Source organism: Leucopleurus acutus, assembly GCF_964270905.1.
Source record: "Leucopleurus acutus genome assembly, chromosome: 11".
Classification (NCBI taxonomy): domain Eukaryota; kingdom Metazoa; phylum Chordata; class Mammalia; order Artiodactyla; family Delphinidae; genus Leucopleurus; species Leucopleurus acutus.
In genome coordinates this window covers 29,569,254-29,589,186 of record NC_139152.1, presented here as the reverse complement: position 1 = coordinate 29,589,186, position 19,933 = coordinate 29,569,254, and the positions used below count along the sequence as shown (strand labels likewise).

General features: G+C 46.7%; 1 protein-coding gene across 1 annotated transcript in view; it reads left to right on the top strand.

The window, feature by feature from the left end:
- Positions 1-19,933, top strand: part of LOC309968326 (uncharacterized protein) — a gene marked incomplete at its 5' end in the record, with an annotated part of 57,601 nt that overhangs the window by 16,898 nt on the left and 20,770 nt on the right. The window contains one exon of the mRNA XM_082849531.1: positions 18,012-18,102. Coding sequence (XP_082705657.1) covers positions 18,012-18,102 — 91 coding nt within the window. The remainder of the gene's footprint in view (positions 1-18,011; positions 18,103-19,933) is intronic.

The window sequence follows — 19,933 nt, the reverse complement described above, 5'->3', positions numbered from 1 at the left end:
GCCTTCACTTGGAGCTTGGGCAGTACTGCAGATGGGCCTGCCTGTCGAAAAAAGAGGGAAATCTTAAAGTCAAGAGAGAGCTTGCCGACTAGGCTGAAGGATTGTGTTTGCTGAAAAAGATTCCAGGGGGAGCTGATTCCTTCTCTGGTGTGTGGATCTGAGGCACTTGCAAGAAAAGAGAACGCTTGCCTTATGCTTAGTTCCCTCGTTCCCTGAGCTGGGAAGGAAAGGAACTGAATGCCAACATTAGCAGTGTGGGTTGGGACCAAAACCATTCAGAGAAAACACTGTCATTTTCCTCTAATTTGCAAATTGCAGCTATTCATGTTGGATTGAACAGCTGAGGGAAAAGAGCCCCCAGTTTTCACCTGCATTTATTGAGAAGAGGCTGGTAGTAGGAGGGATGCACCAACTTGTAGCTTGTGCTGCAAGCGGGATATAAGCTTGGTGTGAGCATCCTGGTTAACCACTGCCCATGTTCAAATATACAGAGATAGATTCCAACCATCTCTTCCCGTAGCCTTATTTTTGCGTGTGATCTTAGAAGCTCCTGGCATGTAAGTCCAGTCCCCAGTTTCCCAGCCTCTGTAAACCTGCAAAATGAATAGAGAGAATAGTGGAACACAGACCCATTGTTCAAAGACACAGTCACTTTAGGGAAAGAAGAAAAGAACGGGTAGGTGAATCTTCTCTGGGATTGCAGGGTTCAGCTCAATGAAGACTGTCCTGTATAAAAGAAACTCCTCTAAATGGTTGAATTCTTAGCTCTCCAGAGATCTGAGTTTTCTTTTCCCCAGTCCCTGTGGGTTGCTGTGGGGAATGTGCCAAACCTATCATTTGAGATAAAAATTTATGGTGAGGTAAGCTTCTAGGCTGGGGGAAGGAAGACTTAGTGACTGAAATGGGGGATGCTAAGCACTGGGGGGCAAGAAGGAACAAGGAGCTAGTAATGGATGTAACAAATGCTGCAGCTGCCAGCAAAGCCTGGATTGAAGTTCCTTCCTGAAAATGAGGACCCGGGCAAGAATGACCACTCAGATGTAAACAGTGTCTCTGACTGGGAATTCTCACCTGCCTGCCGGTGGGCCAGAGCTGAGCAAGTCCTTTCTCTCCTCTGTATGCACACTGAATTGGTTAGTAAGTGACATGTCAGAGGACAGGAATCATATTCAGTGGATCTTTCAAATCCAGGAGTTTGAGGCTAATGAAATTAGTGTGTGGCCAGGGCTCTGCCAACTAGAAGTAAGTCACTGCAGCCACCCTGCAATGCATTTTCAGCCTGAAGGGAGCATCAGGGAGGAATTTCGGGAGATTTGTTTCTGAGCCTGTACAAAATAATACTCTCCTAATGCTAAGAAAGATTAAATGTAAATTAATATTGACTACGAGTAACATATTTAAAAAATAATCGCCGAGTGGGGGATGGCTTAAAGTGGAGAGATTATATAATATGGTGTCCAAAGACTAAATCTCCCCTGACCACTGTTTCATGGGCTATAAGTAAGATATATTACAATGGAAATTAATGGGAACGTTTTTAGTCAAGTCTTCTCTGCTATTGACTTGAGAGCAAACACTCTGAGAGTATAAATTACTCTTGCTATGTGCTGACTCTGAATGAACAATATTTCATGTGCAGTGACATGGTCTAAGCTATAGACTTGGAATTGAACAGCATCTGTTTCAATTGTTTTGTTCTCTCAAGAGCAACTAGATAGAAAAACGTGGTCAATTTGACCCTTGTGGGAGCGTGTTGCAAATCTAAAACCTGTGTCCCTCATACCATAAATGAAATACATTTGTAAATTTGTAAGTGTTTTCCTTCTGTTCATTGATGCTTGAGTATAATCTCAAACTTTGGGAGCAACACTTTATACATAAGTACTTGGTTTTCTTCCTTTCTTCTTTCTCTCTCTCTCTGTCCTTTCTCCATCTTATGTAATTGGATAGAACTGGGCACCTAGGATGATGTGGTGTTACTATAGTGGGATTTTTTTTTTTAAAAAATCAACTCTAACTTACCCTTTTAAAAATTTCATAAATACAGGTGTCGGTGCCATTTGGAATAGTCTCTATAACAATTTCTGTCTCCACATTTACTGTGTTTCAGCAAATTTACCTAACAGATGGTGAGTGGGCAATTTTTAAAGGGGCATTTTTTTAAAAGAGCGGAGAGGGAAGGAATTAGAGACAGGCACATACTATATTTGAAGTTACCTCCACGTGTATTTTATGTACGTATACCCATACAATTAAGAAGTCTTTGGATGTTTTATCTTCAAGAATAATTCAGATAATGGATTACTTGAATATCATAAACATTTAGGGTTTAACAGATTTGTTACATATAGACGTTGTATCATGGATTTAAAAGACCATAGCCAGCGGGCAGCGGCGGGCGGAACGACCGAGGGGCGGCGCGGGCTGGGCGGCGGGTGCGGGGGTCCGTGCTTCCTCGTGGTGGAAGGCTGGGGTTCGCCGGAGACGCCGGGTTGCTCTGCGTTGCCAGGTTACCGAGCGCGTGCCCCGCGCCCGCTCTTCCGCCCGGGCTGCCCTCGGCGCCGCCTGAGCCGTGGTGCGGGCTGCGCGGGGCGTCGGTTCCGCGGAAGCCTGGGTAGGGTGCTGCGTGCGGGACTCTCGTCGCTCGTGGACGGGGCGCGAGCGCGCCGGGGACGTAGGGCGCCGACCTGGGGCTCCCCGGCGCTCCGGCTCCGCTCAGGGCGCCCGCTCAGGGGCCTCCGGCGCGAGGCCCCCTTTCTGGTCAAGATGGCGGCGCCCAGGCGGGCCGCGCCGAGGTGAGCTGGAGCTGGGCCCGGAGAGGGACGAGTCTGCCACGCCCAGGCCTTGGACCCCGCGCTGGTCTCCAGTCTCCCGGGGAGCGGCGGGTGAGTGGGTGCGGCCGCGCGTAGGTCCTTCTCGTGGGGTGGTCAGCTCTCCGTGCGTCCGCAGACTTCTCTCCTCTGATAGTCAGATCTGGGGTGGCCCAGGTTGGAGGCGAGGGTGCTTGATTGGGGAAACCTGAGGGGTTTAAGGACTCTGTTGGGATCGTTTCAGACCCCAGCAAGAAGCTGAGCAAGTTTTCTCCTGACTCTCTTCCCGGCTAAGTTTTCTCCCTTCTCTGAAGACGCTAGCTTTTCTGAATCACTTTGTTACCCGGGGGGATACAGTTGGTGGTTCTGACCGTGGAACGTAGGACCCGGCGCGGGGAAGCCTGAGCTGGTTCTAGTTACTTTGTTTGCAAAGCACTTGTCTTGTCTTTGGAATCTTTGTGTATGTAACCAACGTTGGGAAGAGCCAGCGTTTTCTCCTCCAAAACACTGCGAGGGGTAACTTTATACGTAAGAAACAAGTGGGCGTTCACATCCATCCCTTTTCCAACCACTGAGCCTTGGTTGTGTTTCCTTTCTTTAAGTTTGTCTCGTTTTGAAGTGATAACAAACACAAACAAAAAAGACCATAGCCAGTTACACAAAGTATACTCTAGTCTCAGTCCTGCCATTAATTAGCTATGTTACCTTAAGTCATTTAATTTTTCTAGGCCTCATTTTTCTCATGTGATGTTTTTTCTTTGAAAAAGCATAGTTTCTAGAAGCCTCTACTCTCTGTGTCATAGTTCAGCTTGGAGAAAACCTGTTCTTATCCAAACTCCATGACATTGTATTTCCAGCTCCAACTTTGGACTTTGAGTGAGTTGGGGGCAACTTTTTAAGGATATTTTCACACAGCTTTTTTAGTTAATATCAGTCTAGCTGACTTGTCATACTCAGACTTTCTCCCATATTCTTTTACCAGTGTGTTCCTTAGTCATATTGAGGGGACTGCGTTCTACTTTGGTGGGAATAAGACTGAATTGACGCCCTGCATTCAGTCTGTGCTTTTCCTGGAGTTTCTTTTCTGAGGAGAAGGGCCGAGAAAGGGCCCTTCCAGGGCGCGGCGCTGGGTTGCCACATTTGGGAGCGCCGCCTGGAGTTGGCCGCACAGCCTCCCGCCGCCCTGCCGTTGGGCTGGTGGAGGCCGCAGCGCTGTTAGGGTTGCATCAGTTTTCCTGTTTGCACTATTTCTTTTTGTAACCATGGCCCCGTCTTAAGTATTTCCAATTGAGAAACGAAACCTCAGGAAACCGAAACTTAACCAGCCGCTCTCGCTTCTGTAACTACGCTTGCTGACCCCCCTTGTAATCATCCAGCCAATCAGACGGCGACTAGTGTCTTTGTTTAAAGGTTAACCAATCAGTACTCCCCACCCCTGGAAAGTCCCGAACTTGATTGTACCTGTCTATAAAAGAGCTGAACTAAACTCCATCGGGACCTCTTAGCGCCACCGGCAACGAGTGCGCAGAGGTCCAGGTTCGAACCTGCAATAAATGACCCTTGCCGTTTGGCTTTGACTCTCGACTCTGGTGGTCTTGTGGAGGGGTCTCGTGACCGTGGGCATTTCATTTGGGGGCTCGTCCGGGATGCCCCCGAGCCCACCAGACATCAGGTCAACGGGTCATCGCTGACAACCGATCGGTAAGTAAGCCGGCTCAGGGTACCTTCTGTTTTGGGGACTAGGACAGTCCTGGCGGACGCGCTATAGGACACCTAGTCGGGTGTGGTTGGAGACGTCCACCACGACCCATCTGGGGCTGATAGCCCATCTGAAGCGCGCACGCGATAACCTCCCCTTCCTCCTTTTACAGGCTCCGCTATTGGGACTGCTCTTAATCACTTTTGTTTTCAGAGTAACCTTTTCTGACCAATCTCTTCCAGGACCTAGACATGGGCCAAGCACAGAGTACCCCGCTCTCCCTCCTTCTCGCTAATTTCGGGGATGTAAAGTCCCGAGGACACAACCTCAGTCTGGACATCCGGAGAAAAAAAACTAATTACCTTCTGCCGCTCTGAATGGCCAACTTTCGGGGTTGGCTGGCCCACCGAGGGTACCTTTTGTCTTCCTATAATCCTAAAAGTTAAATCTAGAGTTTTCTTGCCAGGAAAAGAAGGCCATCCAGACCAGATGCCCTACATCCTGGTATGGCAGGACCTGACAGAAAACCCACCTCCCTGGATGACCCCCTTTTTGTCATCAGGGTCATGTAAGATCCTTGCGGCCCGACCAACTAAACCTCCCAAGCCTCAGGCCCCAACTGCACCCATACTCTCTGATAGCCAAGACCTCCTTCTCCTAGACCCCCCCCATATCAACCTCCTCCTTTGGCCCCACAACCGGTCCCCCTTCCTGCTCCTGGCCCTGCTCCTCTCCCCTTGGTAGAACCTCCTGCGGCCCCTCCCGAGGGGCCACCCAGGTCAGAACCGGAGAACCGAGAGGCAGAAGCACTACCAGTCCTCCTGCCCAATGAAAATAACTCCCATGGGTCGGCTGGACGCACCCGTGGACGCACTCAGCGCGACCCAGGGTTCCGCCATCCGGATTCCACCATAGCCCTACCCCTGCGAGAAATAGGCCCTCCCGATGAGACAGGGAACCCCCGACTCCAGTATTGGCCATTCTCTACCAGTGACTTATATAATTGGAAAACCCAGAATGCCCGCTTCTCTGATAATCCTAAAGACTTGATAGCTCTTCTAGATAGCGTTATGTTCACTCATCAGCCCACCTGGGATGACTGCCAACAGCTCCTCCGGATCCTATTCACTACTGAAGAACGAGAGCGAATCCAGCTGGAGGCGAGAAAACTGGTTCCTGGAGATGATGGTCAACCCACCGCTAACCCTGACCTCATCAATGCAGCCTTTCCCTTAACTCGCCCCCCCGCAGGATGAATGGGACTATAACACCGGAGAAGGTAGGGGACGACTGCTCATTTATCGCCAGACTCTAATGGCGGGTCTCTGGGCTGCCGCGCGCAAGCCCACTAATTTGGCCAAGGTATATTCAATTATACAAGGTAAAACAGAAAGTCCCTCCTCTTACTTAGAAAGATTAATGGAAACCTTTAGGCAGTATACCCCTATGGATCCAGAGGCCCCCGAAAATCAGGCTGCCATTGTAATGTCCTTCGTTAACCAGGCAGCCCCTGATATTAAAAAGAAACTCCAGAAGTTAGAAGATCTGGAGGGCAAACAGATACAGGATCTACTCTGTATCGCCCAGCGCGTCTTTAATAACCGAGACGCCCCAGAGGATAAACAACTTAAAGCCACTGAGAAAATGACTAAGGTCCTGGCCGCCATTGTTCAGAAAGATCAAGAGGGCCCCCCAGCCACTCGACCTCCCAGGCGACCATTGGACAGAGATCAATGTGCCTATTGCAAGGAAAAAGGCCACTGGGCTCGGGAATGCCCCAAGAAAAGGCAGCCGCGCCCCAACCAGAGGCAATGGCAACCGAAGGCCACCCCAGTCCTATTTACACATGATGCAGAGTAGGGGGGACGGGGTTCGGACCCCCTCCCCAAACCCAGGGTAACCCTACAAGTGGAGGGGAAACCAGTCCAATTCCTGGTGGATACGGGGGCACAGCATTCGGTCTTGGTTAAGCCCCACAGGAAAGTTTCTAACAAATCCTCCTGGGTCCAGGGAGCTACGGGAGTCAAACATTACCCCTGGACCACTCAGAGAACTGTGGACTTGGGCACGGGAAGAGTAACCCATTCCTTTCTGGTCATTCCCGATAGCCCTTGCCCCTTACTGGGGAGAGACTTGCTCACTAAAATGGGAGCACAAATTCATTTTCGGCCAGAGGGGCCAATCGTAACAGACCCTCACGACCAACCCATATCTGTGCTCACCCTGAACTTAGAAGATGAGTACCGACTTCACCAGGAACCACCCTCCCAAAATCAAGATATAGAGTCATGGCTTCAGCAGTTCCCCGAAGCATGGGCAGAAACAGGTGGGATGGGACTAGCCAAACATCGCCCAGCCCTATTCATAGAGATCAAACCAGGAGCAGATCCTGCACGTGTCCGACAGTATCCCATGCCCCTAGAGGCCAAGACTGGTATCACTCCTCATATTCGCCGGCTTCTTGACCTGGGGATACTGCGTCCCTGCCAGTCGGCCTGGAATACACCCCTGCTGCCAGTCCGCAAACCTAACAGTAAAGACTACCGCCCAGTGCAGGACCTGAGAGAAGTTAACAGATGGGTCATAGACATCCATCCTACTGTGCCCAATCCATATACTCTTTTGAGCGCCCTTAGTCCAGGAAAACAATGGTATACTGTGCTGGACCTCAAAGATGCCTTTTTTAGTTTACCCTTGGTGCCCAAAAGTCAAGAACTCTTTGCCTTCGAATGGTCGGATCCCGAGAGAGGCATAAACGGACAACTCACCTGGACCAGACTTCCCCAAGGATTCAAAAATTCGCCCACCTTGTTTGATGAGGCCCTACACGAGGATCTCAGTGAGTACCGGAGACAAAACCCCAATGTAACCCTCCTGCAGTATGTTGATGATCTCTTAATAGCTGCTGAGACCGCTGAAGCCTGCCTGCAGGGAACCAGAAACCTCCTACAGACTCTCGGCACCCTGGGATACCGGGCCTCTGCCAAGAAAGCGCAGATCTGCAGGCCTGAGGTAACTTACCTGGGGTACCTATTGAAAGGGGGGCAACGATGGCTCACAGATGCACGGAAGGAAACCGTCCTCCGCATCCCCAGACCCACCACGCCTCGACAGGTGAGGGAATTTTGGGGGTCAGCGGGGTTCTGCCGTTTATGGATACCCAAATTTGCTGAAATGGCCAAACCGCTATACTTAGCCACCAAAGAGCAGACGCCCTTTAAATGGACAGAGGAGGCTGAGCAATCATTTCAGCAGATCAAAACTGCCTTGCTATCCGCACCCGCCCTGGGTCTCCCTGATGTCTCCAAACCCTTCCACCTCTTTGTGGATGAAAGCAAAGGCATAGCTAAGGCCGTGTTGACCCAGCCCCTCGGTCCTTGGCCCAGGCCTGTCGCTTACCTATCAAAGAAATTGGACCCAGTGGCTGCCGGCTGGCCTCCTTGCCTCCGGATGATCGCCGCCACGGCCCTAATGGTAAAGGATGCTGACAAACTAACTATGGGACAGGAGTTGCATGTCACCACCCCCCACGCCATCGACGGGGTTCTCAAACAGCCTCCCGACCGATGGATGAGCAATGCTCGACTGGTCCACTACCAGGGTCTACTGTTAAATCCCCTCAGAATCAGCTACACTCCGCCGCGGGCATTAAACCCTGCCTCCCTATTACCTGACCCAGATTTGGACTCCCCACTCCGTGACTGTGCAGAGGTACTGGCCCAGATCCATGGGGTTCGGGAAGACCTACGTGACCAGCCCCTACCGGATGCACAAGTCACATGGTTCACTGACGGCAGCAGCCTTGTCCAGCAAGGTCAGAGGTATGCGGGGGCAGCGGTAACATCAGAAACTGAGGTGATATGGGCAGAGACTCTCCCCCCGGGGACCTCAGCCCAAAAAGCTGAATTAATTGCCCTGACCCAAGCTCTCAAGATGAGCAAAGGCCAAAAAGCCACCATATATACAGACAGCCGGTATGCTTTTGCTACCGCACATATACATGGGGCAATATACCGAGAGCGGGGACTACTCACAGCAGAGGGCAAAGACATCAAGAACAAAGAGGAAATCCTGGCCTTGCTAGCGGCCATATGGGAACCCAAAAAGCTAGCCATTGTACACTGCCCGGGGCATCAAAAACCCACGAATCCAGTCACCCGAGGCAACAATTTGGCAGACCAGACGGCTCGAAAGGCGGCACACACTCCAATACCATTACTTCCCCTGCAACTGCCGGATCCAGGGCCCCGGGAACTACCGCCCCAACCCGACTACTCGGAGGATGACATCAGATGGATGAGCAAGCTCCCTCTAACCCAGGTTAGAGACGGATGGTGGCGGGACGCTAAGAACGATATCCTCCTTCCTGAGAAACTAGGAACCCTGGTCCTTGAACGGATCCACCGTAGCACCCACTTGGGCGCCCGACGGCTACAGGATCTTATCAGGCAGACTGGACTTAAAATTAAAAATGTCTCCGAGAAGACTGAACGACTGGTTGCTGACTGTGCAGTCTGCCAACTCCATAATGCCAGCACCCACCCGTCAACCACTGGCATCCGGGAAAGAGGAAACCAGCCCGGAGCCTACTGGGAAGTGGACTTCACGGAGGTAAAGCCTGGCAAATATGGGTATAAATATTTACTGGTGTTTATAGATACCTTTTCAGGTTGGACTGAGGCATTCCCAACCAAGAAAGAGACTGCACAAATAGTAGCTAAGAAACTACTAGAAGAGATCCTGCCCAGATATGGCTTTCCAGTTATGATAGGGTCTGACAACGGGCCAGCCTTCGTTTCTAAGGTAAGTCAGGATCTGGCTTCCATACTTGGGGCTAATTGGAAATTACATTGTGCATACCGCCCCCAGAGTTCAGGACAGGTAGAAAGAATGAATAGAACTCTAAAAGAGACCTTGACTAAATTGACCATGGAGACTGGCGCTAACTGGGTAGTCCTACTCCCCTACGCTCTGTTTAGGGTGCGAAATTCCCCCTATAAGCTAGGATTTACTCCCTACGAAATAATGCATGGTAGGCCTCCTCCTATCATCCCTAACCTAAAGACTAACCTTATCCAATTGGACCCAGAAAATAATCTCCTGTCTTCCCTCCAAGCCTTACAGCGGACACACGAGACAATCTGGCCCAAACTAAAAGAGCTATATGCAACAGGACCCCCGCCTACTCCACACCAGCTCCGGCCAGGTGACTGGGTCCTTGTCAAACGCCATCGACAAGAGACCCTAGAACCCAGGTGGAAAGGACCTTACCAGATCATCCTGACAACGCCGACGGCCATCAAGGTGGACAGCATAGCTGCCTGGATCCATTACACCCACGTCAAGCCGGTGGACCCATTTTCTGACCTCATCAAGTCCACTAAAGCTGACGTCACCTGGACGGTTGACCGGAATAAGGACAATCCCTTCAAACTGACCTTGCGCTGTACCCTCCCCCATGATGACCAAGGTACTGCTGATAGCCCTAATGATAGTCCTAACCCTCAACCCTCGGGCCACGAGGGGAGGACTCGGCCCTTCCCCCGATAAGAATACTTTAATACAACAACTATACGGTGCACCGTGCGAGTGCAGGGGAGGTACTATGGAGACTCCTGTTGTTCCCCGAGGGTATACTCATATGCAGGACTGCGGGGGCATAACTGCGTATCTTGTTCAGGAATATAGGGTTACCGGGGCCTCTCAAAGCTGGCAATGCTACCATAAGCCTAAGCCACTCCCCCCTCGAGCTACTTGCCCCTGTTCTGCCTTCCAGGAATCAATGCATAGCATGTGCTATACCTCTTACCAGCAATGTATAGGGGCCAATAACAAGACTTATTTCACAGCCATACTACAGAATAATAAAAGCCCCACCATTAGTGAGGGTAATAAATACCTTCAGGCTGGATGCACTGGCACCCCCGGGACCCCGGTATGCTGGAATACCAGGGCCCCCACACATATGTCAGACGGTGGGGGGCCCCAGGACGCAGTACGCCAGATAGAAACCCGAAGACAAATAGAAGAGGTCTATCGGCATCTGTACCCACAGCTCAACTACCACCCCTAATTCTCCCTAAGGTCAATCCCTCTGAATTGGACCCCCAGACCATGACTATACTAGAAGCTACTTTTACACTTTTGAATGCCACCAACCCCAACTTAGCACAGGATTGCTGGCTCTGCCTTCCTCAAGGACCGCCCCGCCCTATAGCCATCCCCACCTTCGCCAATTTAAACATCAGCGAACGATGTAACCCTACTTTACTTCCCGAGTCGTTCCCCATACAATTTTCAAAATTTTCAACCACCTTTAATACCTCATGCTTTGTTAAGAACGATTCCCTCTCTAACGCCAGTATTGACTTGGGAATCCTTTCATCCACTGGATGTAGTCAGTATATCCCCGTGAACTCCTCCCTCTGTAGTCCTAACACCACTGTTTTTGTCTGTGGAAATAACCTAGCATACACCTATTTACCCCCGAATTGGACAGGGGTCTGCAACCTAGCCACCCTCCTCCCCAATGTAGACCTAATCTCGGGAGACACCCCACTGCCCATTCCCAGCTTTGACCTTTGGGCAGGGAGACCCAAACGAGCCATTACAGTCATACCCCTCCTGGTAGGATTAGGAATTACAGGAGCTGTGGCCACAGGAAGTACGGGTCTTGGGGTCTCCCTTCACTCCTATAATCAGCTGTCTAGGCAATTAATAGAAGATGTAGAAGCCCTCTCTGGTACCATTCAGGACTCACAGGACCAATTAGATTCATTGGCCGAGGTAGTCCTACAGAATAGGAGGGGCTTAGACTTGCTGACAGCTGAACAGGGTGGGATATGCCTCGCCCTAAAAGAAAAATGTTGTTTCTATGCAAATAAATCAGGCATTGTAAGAACCAAGATCCACCAGCTCCAGGAAGACCTAGCTCGCTGCGGCAGGAATTAGCGGATAATCCCCTTTGGTCAGGATTTCATGGAATGCTTCCCTTCCTCCTCCCCATCCTGGGCCCTCTACTATGCCTCCTTCTCCTCTTCACTATAGGCCCCTGTATGCTCAGTAGAGTCATAGATTTTGTCCGAGAAAAAATAAATGCAGTTCAGCTAATGGTATTAAGAACACAATATCAGCCCTACGAGGCCTTAGAAATTGAAGAAACTGAGCCTTAAGGACCCAAGATTGGCTCCTCTGGTTCATGAGAAAGGGGGGAATGAGGGGACTGTGTTCTACTTTGGTGGGAATAAGACTGAATTGACGCCCAGCATTCAGTCTGTGCTTTTCCTGGAGTTACTTTTCTGAGGAGAAGGGCCGAGAAAGGGCCCTTCCAGGGCGCGGCGCTGGGTTGCCACATTTGGGAGCGCCGCCTGGAGTTGGCCGCACAGCCTCCCGCCGCCCTGCCGTTGGGCTGGTGGAGGCCGCAGCGCTGTTAGGGTTGCATCAGTTTTCCTGTTTGCACTATTTCTTTTTGAAACCATGGCCCCGTCTTAAGTATTTCCAATTGAGAAACGAAACCTCAGGAAACCGAAACTTAACCAGCCGCTCTCGCTTCTGTAACTACGCTTGCTGACCCCCCTTGTAATCATCCAGCCAATCAGACGGCGACTAGTGTCTTTGTTTAAAGGTTAACCAATCAGTACTCCCCACCCCTGGAAAGTCCCGAACTTGATTGTACCTGTCTATAAAAGAGCTGAACTAAACTCCATCGGGACCTCTTAGCGCCACCGGCAACGAGTGCGCAGAGGTCCAGGTTCGAACCTGCAATAAATGACCCTTGCCGTTTGGCTTTGACTCTCGACTCTGGTGGTCTTGTGGAGGGGTCTCGCGACCGTGGGCATTTCAATATATATAAAGACTGTTGTGGGAAAAATGACCTCCTGGGTCAGCTTACTGCATGGTCATCGACACAGGGCAGGGAGTAAGATTCTGTGGATTTTACAGAAGCAGATACAGGTTTCATTATCCATGTCCTCTCCCCTTTCATCTTACAAAGACAGCAGGCTTTTCTTGGAGAACTGCCAGATAATGCCATCCTGCCTCCTCACGGGCCCCGGGGATGAGTCTCCCAGGGACTGAACTCCAGTAAAGCAGGTGATTGGCTCATGGGTAGGCATCTGACCTCAGCTAAGTCTATCAGACTCCTCCCCAGGACTTTTCTCTCAGAGAAAAATGGAAGAATTGTCTTTTCTCTCTGGAATTTCTAAGCTGGGGAGATACGACTCTGGGACTCCCAGTTACCATCCAGCACAAGAAGAGACTTTCTGTAAAATAAAGTCTTGCAGAGGTAAGCAGGGCTGAGCGATGGAGAGAGAGCTGGAACCCTGCTGATACTCTGGAACTTCCAGATCCAACTGTATCTGAATATGGCTGCACCCCTGAATTTCTAGTACTTGTTTGTTGAGGTTGTTGTTGTTGTTTGGTTTTTGTTTTTAAATTTCCTTTGACTATTTTGAATTTGTTTTCAGCCATGTGCATTTGAAAGCATCATAGCTAAAAGAGCTAATTTCCTACATTAATGTCAGGTTTGCTGAGTGGCATTCCTTAAGTGAAAAATAATATCTGCTATTTTCTTTAAATAAAATCCTTCTAGCTCAGGTTTGAGATATTCAAAACTCAGCCTCCTACCCCCCTCTTTTCCAACATTTACTATGTCACCTTGAAGCATTTGTGACCACATCTTTCCCATCTAGACGCAGTTGAGAGAGAGAGCAAAGACTTCTGATATAAACTGCAACCTATACGCCTCCTACCTGGAAGCTTTAGAACATACTTGATTCTTGTCATTAAAGCAAATCTTTTGTTGTTGTCTCCAGGGCACAGAAGCATTTTCATGGCATAATGGAGTACAAAGTACATTAAGCCTAACTCTACTTCTCACCCTCTTTTACTTTAAATAGGCAGAAAAGAACAATCTCAAACACATTTTCCCAACAAATAAAATACATATACGATTATGTTTAGAAGACGTTTATGCAGCATATAGTTAGACTGATTAATTAATGGACCTTTCGCCAATTGGCACAGTAAATATATATGTTCAATGTGCTTAATTAAAAAGAAGACAATAACATATGTTTACAGGTTAATTATCTGAGAAGAGTATTGTGCCAGCACACTTGATGCTACAGTATTTCATGTTTGACAGGTAATCTTCTTTCAATTATATTTACTGCTAAATGTTTCTTGGATCGAGCTATTAAATTATAAGGTCAAAAGTAAAATGATATGAAATTACAATGATAAAGGGACACATATCCCACTTTATGAGAATAGAAGTTCTAATTTCTTCTCAATGCTACTAGTAGTGACCACAGTACTAATTTGAGCCCTTACTATGGGCCACTGTGCCCATATACATTTAGTTCTTACAGTAGTTCTGCAAAGGGCATATAATAATCCACACTGTAAAGCTGAAGAAAGTGATTCTCATAGCTGAAAGTCACATAGCTGGTGAGTGGCAAAGTCTAGATTCAAACTTGGAGTCGTCTGACAATGCCCAGGTTGTTGACCACCATGTACACTGCTCAATTGTTGCACCAATAAAGAAGTGCTTGAAATAATTATAGATTTGCCTACCCTGAAACTGCAGTGATTTAAAGACATCAAAGTTGCCAGTTGCTTAACCACATCTACTTACAGTAAGAAATTACATTTTATTTCATTTCTCAAACAAGATTAATTCTGCAGGCCCATAGAAACTTGAGCACACAAATCCTACCTCCAAATGAAAGATGCTTGTTTTCCACTATTCAACAGATGGCCCTGTACAGAGGCAATAAATATACAGTAGAATTTTCATTCAAATAAATGAGAAGAGAGGTTTCTTCTTGTCCTGATTCAGTGCCCATCATTATGGATTATGATGGCTCTTCCCAAACTTTACTTCATTCACTCCACTCTTTCTACAAAACTCCAGTAATGGAATCCATCATTCAGATATATGTGCAAAGCGAAAGGATTGTATTAATACAGTTGCTGAAAGTCAAGTTGATAGAGCACAGGAAATACATCCTAATAAATGCAACATTAATGTTTGTGTGGGCCTTGGAGTGAGGGGTAGAAGAATTTTCAGTTTAATGGAATATTTTGCCTCTTGCTATGAAAGTGTGGCTTAATAGTCTTGTAATTGGTCATTTACAGAATCCTCCATCTCTGGGTTTCATGCTTTCTTTACTCTGCAGCTGTTGATTCCTTCTCTTGTTCTGGATGGAAGATAGCAACGAAGCCACTTCAAAGGGCTCAGCCTGCCTTTTTCTGTTATTGTTTAGATGAAGATATTTCCATTTATTAAAGCACACTATTTAAACATTTTTATCATGTTTCAAACTTGACTGTGTTCTGAAGGTATGAGCACAGGCAGACATAATGGGGGATGTTTTCCAGGAGAGAACATAGACCATACCCTTATCAAAGGAATTATCAGAATTTTCATGTATGGATTGAGAATCAAATTCTGGAGTTAGACCTGAATTTAAATTCATACTCACAACTTATTACCAGTCTCATCTTGATTAAATGGTTACCACACTTCTCATCAATTTCCTTATCTTTGAAAGCGGAATAAGAGAAGTATGCCTGGTGGAGTTACACATAAAGCTCATCTGATAGAATATTCATAAGGATTTTGCACAAAATATACATGGAAATATTTTAGCACCGAGTTTAGCATGCGATTCGTCTTCAATACATTTAAGAGCTATTATTTTATTATTATTATGCTATCATTAAATATCACTATTACTTAAATGTCATTATTGCTAAAATTGCTGTAAAACTACCGCAATAACCCATGATGAATTGCCCTCTTCTGTTTCCTTTGTTTAAATGGAAAATACATATATAAATCTAGACAGAGAACACTTCAGTGATCCTATTCAGTGGAGTGAGAATTTCCATGGCACTGATTAAAACAAATCCTGAATTGCATGGACTTAAGATAGCAGAGAGGGGCTTCCCTGGTGGCGCAGTGGTTGAGAGTTCGTGACCCGATCCGGGAAGATCCCACATGCTGCGGAGCGGCTGGGCCTGTGAGCCATGGCTGCTGAGCCTGCGCATCCGGAGCCTGTGCTCCGCAACGGGAGAGGCTGCAACAGTGAGAGGCCCGCGTACCGCAAAGAAGAAAAAAAAGATAGCAGAGAGGCTAAGAGATTTGAAGTTAGACATCCCCAAGTGTGAATTCTACTGTGACCCTCTTCCAGCTCTAGAACCTTGATGAAGTTACTTAACTTTCTGAGCTTTACTACTAGTTTCCTCATCTGTATCTTTTTCAGGACTATTTATCAAGGATCTTCCTGTTCTCTATGCTTGGACGTATCAATGAATAAATCAGACAAGAGCCTTTGCCTGCTTGCTCCTTCTTGCATGCTTTCTCCCTCCTTACACTCTCGTGTGGAAACGGATGTTATAAATAAATTCTATGCTTTGTCACAAGTTGATGGACGCTACGGGATAAGGAAAAGGATGTGAAGCTCACTGAAGAGGCTTGGGTTGGGAGTGCTGGAGAAGTGTACAGGTAGGTTCTGATTTTAAATAGGGTAGTCAGGGTGGACTTTATAAGTTGACATTTGAGCAAAGACTTGAAGTGAGGGAGTTGTCAGAATGTATGATGGGGAGACCACTCCCTGGGGGCAAGAATAACCAGAATCCTCCATCTCTGCCAGAGTTTTCTGCCAAAACTCTAAGGCAGAAATATGCCGGGCAGCTTGGAGGAATATCAAGGAGGCCACCCTGGCTGACTTAGTCAGTGGGGAGGAAGAGACAGCAGGAGGGCTGGAGGTCGGATATGTGATGGGATGGATTGGGTAAGTCCTGGGAGGCCATCACATGCATTGTGTCTTTTACTCTAAATGTAGGCAGCCAGGGGCAGGATTTTAGCCGAAGTGTGGCATGAACTGTCTCTTGTTTGAAAAGCACAACTCTATCTGTGGCCTTGAGGATGTGGGGAGAGAGTGGAGTCAGGGAGAATCTCGGGAGGCGACTACAGGACCCTCGGGGTCTATGTTGGTGGCCTGCACCAGGCTGCTAGCGGCTGGTAATTCTCAGAAGTGGCACATTGGGAAGGTTGTGACAGCATTTCGTGGTAGATTGAATGCAAGAATGGAAAGGAAGAGGGGGTCAAGGGTGAATTTGAGATTTAGGGCCTGGGGAACTGGAAAGGTGTGGTTACTGTCACCTAAGATGGAAAAAGTTTGGGGTAGAGCATGTTTGGGGGATTAAAGACCAGTTTTGGAGGTATAAGATTTGAGATGTTTTCGTGACGTCCAAGTAGAGATGCTGAGTACACAGTTGGATACACAAGTCTGCAGTTCTGAAGAAAGGTCTAAACTAGAGATACACTTTAATACAATGGAGATATTAAGAATAATTACATGGAAGCGCTATTTTAAAGATAAAATGAAGTAATGCAATTAGCGCTCTGTCTTCTCAAAACATTTAATAACTGTTAGCTAAAATAATTACCTGAAATGAAAAAATACCTATAGTTTGTTTTGTTGTTTGCAGTAAAAGTGAATAAAATGTCACAATTATTTTAGTAGTATTTGTGACACAGTAGTTTTAGTTAAGACACCATGACTACAAACATGTACAATAAACCTTTCAGTCTCCTACTTTTCACTCTGATAGGGTACTTGGAACCATATTTTGTAAGGTTTAAGTTAGTTGTCATAGGGTACCTCTTTAATTAGAAGTACTTCTGAACTGTCTAGTTCCATGCAGTTTTATATACATATATGTATAATTATTATTTTATGATTTATCAAACTCAGTTGAAAATTTGCATCACTGATATACATTAGAATTTAAGCATTTACCCAGGTATTCAAGGAAAAAAATGTACTTGTCTTGTAATTTCCATAGGGGTACTTACTTTCACATCTTCCCTTCACTTTGCAATCGAAAACATGGCAGGGGAAATATTATCTTACTGGTCTTTGAGTTCCCCTTAGCTATCTGCAAGTCCTTAAACAGCCTTTGTGGCTTAACCAAAATTCTCTTCCATCTTCATTCCGCTAACAGATATTGGTCTAAGCAGGTACTTATACTAAAAAATGCATGACCACGTTGTCTCTACACATCTATAATTTTATGTTAACACTATCATTATGTAAGCTATACTTTAATTGTAATTATAACAGATTTTATGTCAACACACATCCATTTCTAGTGTTCATCTGGTGTTCGAGGGGAGAGCAGCATGTCGTAAATGTTATCAAAATATAACATCTGAAGAATAGAACAGAGGGTAATTGTGTAATTCTGTATTCACTCTAATTAAGTTCAGTGGAGTTGGCATAATAGAATTAAGATGAAAAAAAAAAAAGACATTGAGGTACCATGGCTCCCTCTCCTAACACACCCTTTTCGTATCCGAGAGCAGAGGCTCAGCACCTTTCTGTACAGAAATGGAGACAGGAAGAGGCCAGAGGATGAATGACAGGCACGAATGAGGTGGAACTTTGAAGAGCAACATGGAAATGAAATACTTCTTTTGTATTTGGTAGGTGGGGAAAATGTACCAGCGTGTATGCCTACTGGGACCACGTTTTCCAGAACAGTTAAGCCCAGTGTCAACTATGCTGTCCCACCTTCCTCGTAAGTAGGAACATACTGTTACTTGAATCTTTGCTTCCTGTTTCTTGATACCTGGTTGAGAAGATTATCACAGGACCTGCATCTTGTTAGCAAATACACTGTTTTGAAATGATTGACACTCACTGAAGAGTGGCAACTCCAAGCTTGCTCTCTCTTGATCTTGGACTATTTAAGTCTGGAGTGCAGGAGTGGGTTATGGGGAAAGACCATTGGAATTCTTATGTCTTCAGCATAATGGTTATAGCATAATGGTTAGGAGTGTAGGTGCTGGTTCAAATCTCTGCTTTCCACTTGCTAACCATATGAGCTTGGGCAATTTACCTGATTACCTGAACCTCAATACTCCTGCCTATAAAATGATGTTAATAATATTTCATCCCCATAGACTTGTTTTCAATGTTAAAATGAAGTCACTTACACCAAGCACTTAATACAATGCCTAGAGCATAGTAAAGTCTATTATTATTACTATTACTACTACTACTACTATTATTATTATTACTATCACGATGCCAGGTGCTATTTTTCCTATGCCTTATTCCATTATCTTCTGCCCTGTCCCCCCATTTCTGTCTTGTTTCTGTACAAGGGTAGGTTTGTCACAGAGCATTTTCTTTCCCTAGTATCTGACTCTTAGTCATCAAGGTGACTGGTCCACGACCCGGCATTCATTGCTGCTCATTGAAGCAACCCATTTTGAGAAGGGGAGTTGGATATTGATGCCAAGTTGGGTCAAGGAGAGAGAATTTTCTCTCTTCTGCACTCAGAGAGCTAAGTGAAATATTGAGCCCTCAGAAGGAGAATCAGGCAAAGGGCAACATGCTTAATTTCATACCTTAGTGATTAAGAACAAGTCAGACAGGCTGGATTTGAACTCATTTCCGTCATGTACTGACAACGGGATCTTAGGTGCTTTTGTAACCCGTCTGAGGCTCAGTCAACATCTGAAAGAGACGAGTAACATTATCAGGACCTAGCGTATAGCCTCGTTGTAATAAGTGAGTAAATCCTTTTAAAACGTTCAGCACGTTGTTTGGCATATAAACACTTAATAAAATTTAGCTTCTTTGACTACTACCGCTGCTAATATTATTAAGTAGCTGAGCAGATCCGAGGCCCATTTTTTTTTTAGATTGCACATAATCATTTGGACAACCAGCTCACATTGATCAACCGTTGCTTATATATAAACCCCCATGAACCCAAAGGTGCTTTAACTCTCTCCCAGTCAGAGCCTGTTCTGGGGGCAGAAGCAACACCGGCACTACCCCCATCATCTTTGCCTTTATTGTCACTACACTGGCCTGCCGTACTGAGCACTTTCTGTTTGCCAGGCACCAAATTTAGCCCTGCGTATGCACTATAGCATATAGTTCTCACACTCAGGTGGGAGACATTATCATCATCCCCAATTTTCAGATGAAGACGCCAAGGTGTTGGAAAGGTAAGAAACTTGACCCACAGCAAGAGATGGAGCCGGAGTATTCAAACCCTTCTCTCTGACCTCAAGAACCCTTAAATATTAGCATACTACTACATCCTGGTAAGAAAATCTGCTTCCAGCCACTCTGGTGAGAGTAGAAATGATTCTCAGTCCCCACATTCCTCTATTGCCCATGCCACCCTAGCCTCAGGACTAGGGGGGAAAGGAAGTGATCTCTTCAAAGAGCAGCCAAAGGGAACCTACTCCCTTCTGCCTTTTCGGAATCAACTAACCAATATTTTATTTCCTTCTTAAGAGTCCCCACATGTTCCTTTTGGTACTTAGCTTGGCCTTTTAGAATTCTGACATTCTGTGCATGACTCATCCACTGTATTTCACGTTAATTTA